Raw genomic sequence first — 14,738 nt, 5'->3', positions numbered from 1 at the left:
TATATCCTATTAGTCACTCTTTTCTTGCTGGCTAGCATGGTATTGACTGATCCAGGCTGACAGGTGTAAACTTACTGCTTTGGGATGGAATATCGGGCCTTGTGTTAGAAGATCCTCGGACCATGGTAGAACCCAGGGTTCCTTTTTGGTCATTCTTGACAGAAGTAGATACCATGATCTCCTCAGCCAGTTTGGTACTATCAGGATTACTTTCGCTCTGTCCTCTCTTATCTTCCTCAGGACTCTCGGAATTAGAGGCAGTGGTGGGAAGCAATAATCTAAATGAAAACTCCACCGGATCACAAGAGTGGGAAGTAAACTGGCAACTTCACTTAGTTTTTGTTTGCCAGTAAATCTATTTGTGGAGTACCCCATCTATTGACAAGAGAGTCGAATATCTCCTTTTTTAGACTCCACTCCCCCTGGATCCAATTTTTTGCGACTTAGATAATCCGCCCCTGAAAACTCTTATTTGTGATTGAATCTTTTGTATCTTGTCCTCCGGCAAAAAACACATCTGATTGACTAAATCCAACAGTATGCCCAGGAACACTATCTTTTGCGTGGGAAGAATCTGTGATTTCTCCCAATTTATGATCCATCCCAGGTCCCTCAATCTTTCTCTGGTTTTCAAAAGATTGTTTTCGAGGTCTATTTTGGTATCGCCCACTATTAAAAGATTGTCTAAATATGGTATTATTAAGACGTTTTTTCTCAGAGGCGTTAATGTTTCCAACATAATTTTTGTGAAAAGTCTGGGCATTGTCGTTATACCGAAGGGAAGAGCCTGAAATTGGAATAGTTTTAGCTGGTCCTGAATCCACACCGCTATTCTTAAGTATTGTTGGGAATCTTGGTGAATGGGTATATGGAAATATGCGTCTTTTAGATCTATTGACGCTAAAAATACACCTTCCTGTAGAACACTGGCCGTGAATTTGATCAATTCCATTTTGAACCTTTCGTATTTTTTGACTTGTTTAATTTTTGGAGGTTTATGATTAAACACATTTTCCAGAATCCCCTGCTCCAGACAAAGTTGAAGAAACCCTGAGTTTTGGACTGGAGTGTTCACAAATGTTGTGGGGGAACTTTGAAAAAGGGAATCTGGTAACCCTGGCAAAGAATATCCATCAACCAAGGGTTTGGAGAATTTTTTTTCCAGGATTCTACAAACTTTCTCAATATTCCCCCCACCGGATCTCTGGCATCATTTCTTGGATGAGTCGTTATCATGAGAGTTGAATAAAAACCCCTTTCCTTTATTTTGTTTGGTAGATTTCCAACTGTCTGTTTTCCCTTTTTAAACGATAAAAAGGAGCTTTTCTTTTCTTTTTATCTTCTGGGAAACTTTTCTTTGAATCAGAAGCCTTCTCCAGAATTTTTTCCAAATCTTTCCCCCAAAAAAACTCTCCATAGAATGGAAAATTACATAATCTGGCTTTGGAGCTAATATCCCCCGACCACGATTTTAACCATAGTGCTCTCCTAGAGCTATTGGCCAGAGCCGTTGTCCTTGCAGTAAGCCTGACTGAGTCCGCCGTAGTGTCAAATAAGAAATCCACTGCCTTTAACAGTAGTGGAAAGGAATCTGCAAACTGTTCATATGGTGTATTTGATTTTAATAAGTCTTCTAAATGAACTAACCAGCTTTTCAAGGACCTAGCTTTGCATCCACTTTTTTATGCATAGGATTGCGTAGAGATCCTGTATCCTCAGGATGTACCTTTTGCCAATTTGGAAAAGGAAGCATCGATTTTGGGACAATTTAAGAATGTATTTAAATCCTCATCGTCAAAGGGCAGTCTCTTTTTAATGGTTCTAGGCAAGAAGACCTTCCTATCCGGGTTTTCCATGCTCTTAAAATTAAAGAATGAAGGTTTTTATGAACAAGGAATACCCTCTTTTTCTTTTCCTCTAAACCTGAAAACATTTCGTCCAGAGCAGACCTCTGAACTTTTTCTTCTTTAATTTCCATTGTGACGTTGACAGCTTTTAACAATTTCTTAATGTCTTCAGAGAAAAATAGATACTTTTTAAAATTGCAGTCGCTATCAGCATCAGAATCACTAGTTTTTTCATCCTGTTCAGGAAAATCTTCCTAGACCTATGCTTAGAGGTAGATGGGTGACTCTTAGCTGGAGAAAAATCCACCAAGGCGGAACTTAGTTCCTGCCTTATCATGCCCTTCATTTCATCTCTTAAAGCAGGTACTTGCTCTCTAACTATGTTGCGTCAGTACATTTTTTACATCGCTTTTTGGAGTAATTATCTGGAAGCCTGGTTGCACACACACCACATCTAAGAGTCTTAGATTTTTGTACTATTTTGGCTTTCACAGACATATCCTTGTCACTCTTATCAGTACAAGGGAAAGAAAGAAATGGCATATTAAAGAAAAAACTGTGCAGTCCAATGCTCACAACTTCTACCATTCTGAAGACTCACTGTCAAGCTGACAGGTTGCTCAGTACTCTCCTCCTGTTCCATGCTGCAAGGAGTCGATGGCTCAGAGGACTGCAGTAGATTCTGCTGGTCAGAGGATGACATTCATCTGGACCAGCGCGCCAGATTTTAAAGCCCAAGGTAAGGTAACTCCCGACGTCATCCACCTGCCATTCGCTGTGGACAGCCCCATCAGGACCTCGCATAACGTCACCCACCGGAGCCGAGATTATCGGGCAGCGCGCGGCCAATAGGATCCGGAGGAACTCCTCTTGAGTGCCCTGATGCCACGGCCGCGCCCCCTTACTGGCGCACAAGCAGGGAATTATAACCGCGGCAGGCACACAGAGACGGCGCTTACTTGCCCAAGGTAAGCTGCCAGCACCCGAAAATGCGGCCCCAGTTTTCCAATTCGTCCCTTCTTCTTATCGCCCCCGAACTGAGGCACAGGGACTCCTCCTGCTCCTCTGCCAGGCAGGGACAGATAGACACTGAGGATGGCAATGAGGTGGGCCCCTTTTGAAGCTTCCTGACCCTGTCTGGAAGGAGGAGGAGGAGGATAATCTTAAATATTACAATTCTAAAATTTAAATTGCAACTGCTATAACGTCAATGATTCTCTTTGGTGAAAAAAGTCATAAGCTTGTGATTGCAAAAAAAATTGCATTGTTAAGGTTCAGAACAATGTCAGTAATGAAAACAAAGTCATATTTCCTTTATTTATCTTTCATAGATCCCTGGGAGCCTAAGCTAGCCAGATTGAACAACGCGGGATCATACAACGCATGGAGCGCACATCTGAATAAATCCTCACTGCCATGGATCCAGGTATTTTTGAATTGCTGAAATCATTTATTGTTCAGTCACGCTCCATTATCAAAATTTGTGAATGGAAACATTTTTGCCTGCATTAAGAATCTGAAAATCTGAATTGTCTAGTCCTTCTCTAAGCCAATGGTTTGATACAGTGTCCTGTGACCATCAGGTCATTCATACAACCGTTTTGTTGTCCACATCTGATCCGCATTCTTTGCGGATTGCACACAGACCCATTCATTGCTATGGGTCCTCAAACAAAAAGGGCAGCACACAGTGTGCTGTCTGCATCCATATGTCCATTCCGCAGTCCGGCAAAAAAGATATAACATGTCCTATTCTTGTCCATTTTGCGGACAAGCATAGGCATTGTTACAACAGGTCCGAAAAAAAAACTGATGCAACACGAATGTTAAACAGACGTCATCCATATTTTTTGCGGACCACAAAATACATACGATCGTGTGAATGCACCCTTATACATAAAAGCTGCAAACATCTCAGGCTACTTTCACATTAGCAATTCCGCTATTGAGTTTCAATTCCGGTATTGAGATCTGTCATTCATTGTCAATGGGACAGAACTAAACTGAATGAAACAGAGAGCACCAAAATGCATTCCGTTCCGTTTGGTTGCACTCCCATCGCGGACAGAATAACGCTGCAAGCATGTGATGCGGAGCAAGACGGATCTATCCTGGCACACAATGTACACAATAGAAAACGGATCCGTCCCCCATTGACTTTCAATGGTGTTCATGACAGATCCGTCATGGCTATAGAAGACATAATGCTGGATCCGTTCATGACGGATGCATGCGGTTTTATTATGGTAACGGAAGCGTTTTTGCAGATCCATGACTGGTCCGCCTAAAATGCTAATGTGAAAGTAGCCTCACCTGCCCTGGACTCTAGACGAAGAGCTTATTTTTTGACTAATATGTAGTCACTATCTTAGATGTGTGCGCAGAACTAGGTCAAGGAGAGCAATTTTCAGCCTCTGAATATAATAATGTTGTTTTGTTTGCATTCAAGGAAAGCAAGCAGCAATCTTTAAGGGAGTCTGTCACCTACTTTACATCTACAGTCCTGATCAAAAGTTTAAGACCACTTGAAAAATTGCAAAAAATCTTATTTTACATTGTTGGATCTTAACAAGGTTCCAAGTAGAGCTTCAACATGCAACAAGAAGAAATGAGAGTGAGACAAAACATTTTTTGAGTTTTCAATTAATTGAAAATAACGATTAAACTGAAACAGGCTGTTTTTCAGCTGATCCAAATTTTAGGACCACATGCCTTTAAAAGGCCAAATCTGTACAAAGATGTGGATTCATTGTCATTTTCTGTCAGGTAGTCACACGTTGTGATGGCAAAGGCAAAAAAACTCTCCCTTTTTGAAAGTGGTTGGGTTGTTGAACTGCATAAGCAGGGTCTCTCACAGCACGCCATCGCTGCTGAGGTGGGACGCAGTAAGACAGTCATTTGTAATTTCTTAAATGATCCTGAGGGTTATGGAACAAAAAATTCAAGTTGAAGACCCAAAAAAATTTCATCAGCACTGAGCCGGAGGAGCCAATTGGCTGTCCGTCAAGACACTGGACGATCCTCGACCCAAATTAAGGCCCTTACTGGTGCTGACTGCAGCCCCATAACCATCAGACGGCATCTGAGACTGAAGGGCTTCAAAAACAAAAAACGTCTTCAAAGACCTCGTCTCCTTGAACGCCACATAACTGCTTGTTTGGGCTTTGCAAGAGAGCACCAAACATGGGGCATTCAAAGGTGGAAGAAAGTTTTATTCTCTGATGAGAACAAATGTAACCTTGATGGTCCTGATGGTTTCCAACGTTACTGTCATGACAAGCAGATCCCACCTGAGATGTTTTCTACGCGCCACAGTGGAGGGGGCACCATAATGGTCTGGGGTGCTTTTTCCTTCAGTGGAACAATGGAGCTTCAGGAAGTGCAGGGGCGTCAAATGGCCGCTGGCTATGTCTAGATGTTGCAGAGAGCATTCCTCATGACTGAGGGCCCTCGTCTGTGTGGTAACGACTGGGTTTTTCAACAGGACAACGCTACAGTACACAATGCCCGCAGGACAAGGGACTTCTTCCAGGAGAATAACATCACTCTTTTGGCCCATCCTGCGTCTTCCCCTGATCTAAATCCAATTGATAACCTTTGGGGATGGATGGCAAGGGAAGTTTACAAAAATGGACAACAGTTCCAGACAGTAGATGGCCTTCGTGCGGCCGTCTTCACCACTTGGAGAAATGTTCCCACTCACCTCATGGAAACGCTTGCATCAAGCATGCCGAAACAAATTTTTTAAGTGATCAACAATAACGGCGGAGCTACTCATTACTGAGTTCATATTTGGAAGTTGGATTTCTGTTTTGGGGGGGGGGGTTTAGTTTTTTTGGGGAGGTGTGGTCCTAAACTTTTGATCAGCTGAAAAACAGCCTGTTTCAGTTTAATCGTTATTTTCAATTAATTGAATGCTCAAAAAATGTTTTGTCTCACTCCCATTTCTTCTTGTTGCATGTTGAAGCTCTACTTGGAACCTTGTTAAGATCCAGCCATACTAAATATGATTTTTTACCATTTTTCGAGTGGTCTTAAACTTTTGATTAGGACTGTATTATCACAGTCATCATTGCCCTTAAGGTGATATAAACAGTTAACAGATCGTATCTTTCTTTCTGTTTTCTGTGTATCTGATGTTGAAGAAAACAAGTGTGGATGGGGGCGTTCGCCATTAATGGAAGCACCTATGGCCTCTGAAGACTGCTGTTGATCTCTCCTACCATGTCTCACTATAAGAAAGCCCAGTGTCCTTACCTCATTGACTCTGCTCACTTCACTGCCAGGTCCAGGCATGCGCCATACACTGCCCACTGTGGGCAGCTGCATCAGTGAACTGACTGCACATGCCCGACCCCGGCAGTGAAGCGAGCTGGAGTGGGATTTCAAGGAGCACAGTCAGTGGCACTGGGCTGTCATACAGTGAAACATGGGAGGAGAGATCAATGGCATTCTCCGGAGGACTTGGGCACCTGCATCAATGGGGAATGCCCCCGGGCACTTGCAAGTCATTCGAATATATAAAAAAAATTCAGATACAACCTTTTTTTTATCAGATAGGCCCCTTGCAGACGAGCGCTCCTCCCGCAGCGAGTCTGCAATGCAGCACCTGGCCTGACCTCCCATCGCTGCCGGGGGTCACATAGCATTATATTGATTTATGATGCTATGTAACCCTTACAGTTCTGGAATGTAGGGAGGTCAGGCCGGGTGCTGCGATGCGGACTCGCTGTGGGAGGAACGCTAATCTACAAGGAGCCATACACAGAAAACAGAAAGAAAGGTAAGGTCTGTTAACTGTTCCTATCACCTACAGGGCAATGATGACAGTTCAACATGTGTAAAGTACAGATGCAGCAGAGCTAAACTTGATGGTTAACGCAATAAGTAAAGAATGGCAAGAAAAAGATAACTAACTTTTCAATGTTTTACACTGGCTTTTATCACGAGATAACACATGGCACAGTGTTATGTTGGTTATCATAAACAACTTTAGCTCGGCTACATCTGTAGGTGACAGACTCCCTTTAAAATAGTGAAGAAAAAATAAAAAGTCTTAATTTGTCCTGCGCTGATGTAAATTGCGTCACAATGATTAAGAGGTGCACATTAAGGTCATCCATGTGCCAGAATTTCCCTGTAAGGTCTATGGCCAGTCCGCCATAGATGCCATAAATGTCTAGGATGGGAATACTCCTTAAAGCCTTCTATGTGTAAAACCAGGAAAAGCCCTTTAATCTTTATTACAGGAAATATCCAGTTCTTTATAATTGATGGTTTATCCAAACCTATGGACCATCAATTTTAAACAACCAGACAACCTCTTTAACTGATTTAGGGCTCATGCACACAAACGTATTTTCTTTCCGTGTCCGTTCCGTTTTTTTTGCGGACCGTATGCGGAAACATTCTTTTCAATGGGTCCGCAAAAAAGTGGAAGTTACTCCGTGTGCATTCTGTTTCCGTATGTCCGTATTTCCGTTCCGCAAAAAAATCTAACATATACTATTATTGTCCGCTTTACGGACAAGGATAGTACTGTTCTATTAGGGTCCAGCTGTTCCGTTCCCAAAATACATAATGCACACTGACGTCATCCATGTTTTTTGCAGATCCGTTTTTGTGGACCGCAAAATACATACGGTCGTGTGCATGAGCTCTTAGATTTACAAAGTCTTTCTATTTCAAGATACCAGTTCCATTGCCATATTTCTTACTTTAAGTATATATAATATTATTAGAGATGAGCGAATAATTGAAAAGTTCGATTTGGCTGATTTGCCGAATTTTACCCAAAATTTTGCTGCGTGATCAATTACTTCGTCACAAAGCGCATTTCTTTGTAAGTAGCGGGTGAAATGACAGGGAGCTGCGATAGCGCCACCCCTGTCATTTTGCCCCTCAGATGCCGCCATTATACATGTTTGCAGCATCTGAATGTAAAATACAAACATTTATTTTAATAAACTTACCGCCTCCATTTGCTCGCGATGGGCCGGCCGCTGCTGCCATCTTGCTTGAAGATCTGGAGCGAAATCTTGCGTGGCGCGAGATTACGTCATCACACAGGCCGGCGTGGTGACATCATACGTCACCACGCACAGGATTTCGGCCGAGATGTTGAATCAAGATGGAGGCTGGCGGCCCGTTGCGAGCAAATTGAGGAGGTAAGTTTGAACTTTTTTTGATTTTTACACTATTTCAGGTTAAATTGATTCGCTGACACGAAGCACGAGGAAATTTGGCTTTGAGGCGAATCAAATTTATCCTGAAATTCAGATCGAACTCCACTTCGTGGGATTTGATTCGTTCGTCTCTAAATATAATGTAAAAATAAATGTATGCCCTTGTTATATTCTAGGTTGATCTGCAAAAAATGTTCTTAATCTCTGGAATACAAACGCAAGGAGCAAGTAAATATTTTACACAGTATTACATCAAGGAGTTTTTTATTGCATACAGTAAAGATAGGAGAAAGTGGAATGTTTTCAAAGGGAACAGCACGGCAATACATAAGGTAAAGGTTTTGAATTATTTCATTGCGGTACTTTTTATCCAAAAGTTATGACCTAATACATTATATTTTAACTTTGTCACCAGATTCCCACCTGAAATGTTCATGTTACTTGTCCACATTTCTCAAAAAGAAGAGAATCTTTTGAATCATTTCTTAGATTTCTGGGAAAATACCAATATGGTTGCCATTATGGTTTTATCACCTTGCTTTGTTTAGAGCTCTGAAAGTCAGGCATGAATTAGCTAGTAATGGCATGAATTGTTTAACCCTGCCAGAATACAGTGACTCAAGGATAGTTTTTTGACTATAGGTGTTTATAAGACCCTGTGGAAATACTGAGGTGCTGGCTCAGTCAAAGGATGCCCCTACTCTGCATAGATCTTATACTTTCAATGGCCATATGACTGGCCTAATATTAAGTATTTGTATAGTGCCGTGTTTCCCTGAAAATAAGAAACTGTCTTATATTTATTTTTCCTCAAGAAGACACGCTATGGCTTATTTTCAGGGGATGTCTTATTTTTATTAAGTATGGTACAACAATCTACATTTATTCAAATACAGTTAAGTCATCTTCTTCTGGAACATCGTCATAACTCTCCAAACCCAGAATTCCATCCTGAATTTCTTGCGACTCCATTTCCTTTAGAATCATTGGCCACAGCTTTATTCTTCCCCCTGAGGACACACAATACCTAAAGCAGAACTTCCTGCTCCTCACTTCACTGAGGAGACTTTTCTCCCTCTATGCCTCAGCTTGCAGCATGCACAGAAGGAACAGGACCTGACAGGGGGAGCCAACCTTGTTGATTGGGCAGCCTGCACCTCTCTGATCACCTCCGATGTTATGATCTGTTATGATGGGGCAGATGAGAAGGGCTGCCCAGTACGCATGTTATTACATACAGACACATACTACAGATCACATATGCACTGCACTCACTTTTATGAAGGATTCCTCGGGCTCCATCATGCAGTGGAAGGGCAGTCCTGCAGCTAGTAACACACTGCCTCAGTCTGAGAGCTGCGCCAGCCAGATTGGTTTCGAAATTCGGGCAGTCAGATTAGCCTATTATTAGCCGCCAGCCGCATAGCGCCGAATCTGACTGGCGCCAGTGCGGCCGGCAGGACCCTCCCTAGTCCCTCCACTCTCCACAACAGGTACGTACCCAACCCCCCCCCCCGCCCCGGCCCCGCCCCCTCCGGCCCCGCCCCCTCTAGTAAGGTGAAGGCATGAAGTGGGAACTGTCTTCGTTTAAAATCAGTTGGTAAGTTGTATAAATGCTCATTCAGGCAAAGATTTTTCACTTTATAGGACGCACCTGATGATGAGACGCACCTAGGTTTTTGAGGAGGAAAATAATAAGAAAAAAATGGTTTTTGCTTTTGGTGGGTTTTGAACTAATGGGGTCTGTAGATGACACTGTTATGGGGGATCTGTGAATGACGCACTGTTATGGGGGGATATGTGGATGGCACACTGTTATGGGGGGATATGTGGATGACACACTGTTATGGGGGATCTGTAGATGATACTGTTATGGGGGATCTGTGGATGACACTTATGGGTACGGATCTATAGATGATGCACTGTTTTGGGAGGGATTTGTGGATGACAGTTATAGGAGGTCTGTGGATGACACTGTTATGGGGGATCTGTGGATGACACTGTTATGCGGGATCTGTGGATGACACACTGTTATGGGGGATCTGTGGATGAGAAAAATCAAAGGGGCAGTAACAATTAAAACGTGATATTTATTGGTATGACTAAAACAAGTAAAGTCCCCTTACAAGACAGACAAACAGACACGGTCGGGTACTGTGTACAGGTGTGCCACTAAAGCAGTGACTCACTGTACCCAGGCTGTGTGGACCCCAAGGGTCACGAGGTGCCACAAAAAGTGCTAATAGACCCCGGCGAGGGTGTCCAGTCGGGATAGAAAATAAGGATGGATCTTACCGGTACCAGGGCAAGCCGAGCTTGATGACGAACGGGCAATGCAGACGACCAAGGTAAGTTCTTATTCTAGCACATGGATAGGGTGTTCCGATCCGAGGGAAGGGTACTTCATAAATATCACGTTTTAATTGTTACTGCCCCTTTGATTTTTCTCTTACGCTTGACAGCAGTACCTTGGGGAGAGGTGCGCCCGCACAGTTCTCACCCTCACAGGACAACTCAATTCTTCTTTCACTATTCTTGTGCCTTGTGGATATGGCAGGTTTCCTAACCACAGGCTTAGATAGGGACTTTTGGCTTAACGAGGCCAAAACAGTCTTTTCAGAGCAAGCCTTCACGCAAAAAAAGTACACCCCCACCTTAAACGGAGCTTTCACCGAACTCACACGCATATATAAGGAGCACATTAGCTCCTGGTGGGAAGTACAGGGCCTAGACCAATACATAAAACAGGGCATAGTACCACGTGGTCTTCGCATATCCCTGACTCCTGCCAATCGCATTAGAAATCCCGACCTACTGAGAAAGTGGGAAAAGGAGGCGACAATAGTTCCCTTAGGTTCATGCAGATACTCTTAGATGAGGAAAGGATTGTTCTTGAACGAGTAGAAAAAAACCTGGGGGATCAGATCGACATTACAAAGAGATTCCATCAAGACCCCGAGTTCAGTAATAAGGAAACACAACTGCAGAATACCATCGAGCGTTATCAGTATCACCTCAAAGAACGCAAACATAGACAGTTCTCCAGAGATTCACAGGACTTTAAAGAAAACAAAGCATACCTTTTTCTGACAAACCCCGATAACCCCCAAAAAACAGATCAATCCTCTACCGAGACCGACATCTCGGATAACGAAAGAGAGAGACAACCCAAAACTAGGGGCCGGGGCCGGGGAGGGTATAAAGGAAGGCGTCGGGGAGGTCGCTATAATACAAACCATTATAGCAATCAACCGCAATGTATTCCCCTACCTCACAACCATCCTCCTCATCATCTACTTTTTTAGATCAAGGGATGCATTACCATCTGCGGAATCGCATCAACCAACCCCCGGCAACACAACAGTGTTGACTGACGATAGGCTTGTGATTAATCTGTCATCTCGACCTCTGACTCCAACTGAGGTCAAGATCTTGAGACGGGGCCTATCGTTTGTACCGACCACCAGATTTGACCTATTTCGCTGGACCAAGGATCTCCACCTGTTCGCACGTAAACTTAGGTGGCATAAACACTTCCAACTAAGGGACAAAAAAGAAAGTCGCGAGCTTGGGATACCGGTGGAGATCCTTGGCGATGTTCGTTTTTTGTATAATCTGGATAGCATGCCAAGCAACCCTGAAGGCAAAGGTCCCTTTACTGACCTGAGAAATAAGAGCTCTAAAATGCCGCCCACTGGGGAAATCTCGTGTATTGACGTCTTCCTCAAGCATACCCTAACAGAACTCTCTACCATGGACTCTACCTCCATGAGGTTCAATTGTAGTAAGGGAGAGAGGGGTGCACTACAGACACTAGAGAAAGAAAGACAAATAGTGATCAAACCCTCAGACAAAGGGGGCAATGTAGTTGTTATGAACACCTCAGATTACAAAGATATGTGCCTTACTATTCTCCAAGACACCCAGGGATATGAAGTTCTGCCCACCAACCCCACCTGTAGATTCCAAAAAGAACTACTAGACATCCTCACTCAAGCTAAGTCGGACAAGCTCATCAGTGTGGATGAGTTCGCATTTCTCTATCCCCCCCACCCAGTAATGGCGACCTTTTATTGCCTGCCAAAGGTTCACAAAGAGACAACACCTATTAAGGGACGTCCGATTGTATCAGGAGTAGGGAATCTTTCACAAAATGTAGGTATCTACATAGATCAGATTCTAAGTCCTTTTGTACAATCGCTGCCCTCGTATGTGAAAGATACCGGGGATCTCTTAACCAAACTTGAGAATATAGAGATGGAACCGCATTGGCTCTTGGCGTCTATTGACGTTGAGGCCCTGTATTCGTCCATACCGCATGACAGGGGACTGGATGCAGTGGCCCATTTCCTAAGAGCCAGGGGACTACAGTACATTGCACATAATAACCTGGTTTTACAACTTCTACACTATATCCTTCATAGAATTTTTTTTCTCTTCGATAGTCGTATCTTCCATCAGCTCAGGGGCACCGCCATGGGCAGTTCGTGTGCGCCCTCCTACGCGAACCTGCTCCTGGGCTGGTGGGAGGAGACATTGGTTTTTGGCGACACACCTAGAAGGTATTTGGAACATGTGGTCCTCTGGTCCCACTACATAGACGATATTTTTGTTCTGTGGAGCGGGCCAGAGGACGCGTTCACAGCATTCGTTGAGGATCTGAACGTCAATAACATAAACCTTAGGTTTACTTCCGTTATAGTGAAGGATCACCTTCCGTTCCTTGACATCTCCATCTCTAGGGGTGGCGGCGGTAGAGTACAAACAACCATCTACCGCAAAACAACGTCCACAAATTCCCTTCTCAGGTGGGATAGTTGCCACCCGACCCCACTTAAACGGGGCATACCGGTCGGACAATACCTAAGACTCAGACGCAATTGCTCCGATACCAGGGAGTTTAAGCGCCAGGCCGATGACCTGAGGAGGCGTTTTCGTGAACGCGGGTATCCAGAGAGGACACTCAAGAGGGCCTACCAGAGAGCGTGCGCTGAAACACGCACCTCTCTTTTACACCCCATTAAGAACCTGGTCAGCGACCCTAGGAGACTAATACGGGTCATAGGGACTTTTGATGCGGCATCTACCAACGTAAGAGAGATCATAGGCCGCAACTGGGGGACCCTCTTGATGGACCCAGACTTGACCACGGTTCTAAGCCCTCAACCCTCAGTGACCTTTAGGAGGGGCACAAACTTGAGAGACAAATTGGTGAACAGCCACTATTGTCCACCTGAGAAACCTAGAACGTGGCTGGACAACCCGGTTAAGGGCTGCTTTAGATGCGGACACTGCAGTTTCTGCGGCCAGCTCACTCAGAGTAAATCCTTCGCGTTGGACCCAGTTGGTCGTGCCTATCACATACGTGATTTTATCAATTGTCGCACCACAGGTGTTAGAGAGATCATAGGCCGCAACTGGGGGACCCTCTTGATGGACCCAGACTTGACCACGGTTCTAAGCCCTCAACCCTCAGTGACCTTTAGGAGGGGCACAAACTTGAGAGACAAATTGGTGAACAGCCACTATTGTCCACCTGAGAAACCTAGAACGTGGCTGGACAACCCGGTTGAGGGCTGCTTTAGATGCGGACACTGCAGTTTCTGCGGCCAGCTCACTCAGAGTAAATCCTTCGCGTTGGACCCAGTTGGTCGTGCCTATCACATACGTGATTTTATCAATTGTCGCACCACAGGTGTTATCTATCTTATCACCTGTGAGTGCGGCAAGCGATATGTTGGTAAGACCCGCAGGGAACTGCGCAAAAGGATGGGGGAGCACCTCGGGGACATACGGAATGATAGGGACACTCCAGTGGCAAGGCACATCCAGAACCATCATGGGGGCCGTGCATCTGCGGTGTCCTTCCTGGGCATCGAACATGTCCAGAAACCCCAACGTGGAGGCGATTGGGACAAACGTATACTTCAATGTGAGTGTTGGTGGATTTTTAAATTAAAAACTACTTATCCACTAGGCTTAAACGAACAATTGCAGTTCGGTTGCTTCCTGTGAAAGGACAATATGTATATGCCCCCACCCTATGTATATACCTCCTTCCAGGCAACTCCTACTCATCTGGGCCCCCCCCCCCTGTTTCTTGGGGATTGGACCCTGGAGGGGCTCATAACTATACTGCTACAACTGACATTTAATCTTGATAGAGTATGCAGCAATTATTTTACATATTGCTGCTTAGTAGCTTGCTTCTGTAATACCAATAAAGATAAGGCTACCTATCGTTAGCCATTGTGGTCTGCCCTGCCGTTAAATATCCACTATGTTGTCCAGAATGGAGGACCTGTCACTATGACCCTCCATGGACCCACTACTTGCGAGTGGCTTGTAGCAGCTGAGTTCAAATGATACACTCAGCTCCACCCACTCAGCTCTCCGGAGATGCCGCGATCTCCGCCCTTCCAGCGTCAGCCAGCTCCGCCCACTCGGCAGCGCTTACCTGCCTGGTGATGGACGGACTGGGAGATGGGCGCACATAGCGGAGGGACGGCCGCGGCACTCCGGACTGATGACGCGTATACATGTGACCCAGTACGTGGGCCGCGTCATCAGATTGGGACCGCCAGGTCATTTGACTGCGCCTGCGTCATCAGCCTGCGCCACCCATCGGAGAGTGGCGCACGCATGCGCAGCGTCCCCTTACCATTTAAAAACAGTAGCGGCGCGTATAGCAGCGCTGCCAGACGCC

At 44.7% G+C, this 14,738-nt stretch overlaps 1 protein-coding gene across 1 annotated transcript in view; it reads left to right on the top strand.

Annotated features, from left to right (window-relative positions):
• Nucleotides 1-14,738, top strand: part of F5 (coagulation factor V) — a 170,906-nt gene that overhangs the window by 136,403 nt on the left and 19,765 nt on the right. Inside the window, exons 21-22 of the mRNA XM_044283579.1 lie at nucleotides 3,179-3,273; nucleotides 8,209-8,364. Coding sequence (XP_044139514.1) covers nucleotides 3,179-3,273; nucleotides 8,209-8,364 — 251 coding nt within the window. The remainder of the gene's footprint in view (nucleotides 1-3,178; nucleotides 3,274-8,208; nucleotides 8,365-14,738) is intronic.

This window comes from Bufo gargarizans, chromosome 3 (genome assembly GCF_014858855.1).
Source record: "Bufo gargarizans isolate SCDJY-AF-19 chromosome 3, ASM1485885v1, whole genome shotgun sequence".
Classification (NCBI taxonomy): domain Eukaryota; kingdom Metazoa; phylum Chordata; class Amphibia; order Anura; family Bufonidae; genus Bufo; species Bufo gargarizans.
This window is presented reverse-complemented; position numbering and strand designations above follow the sequence as displayed.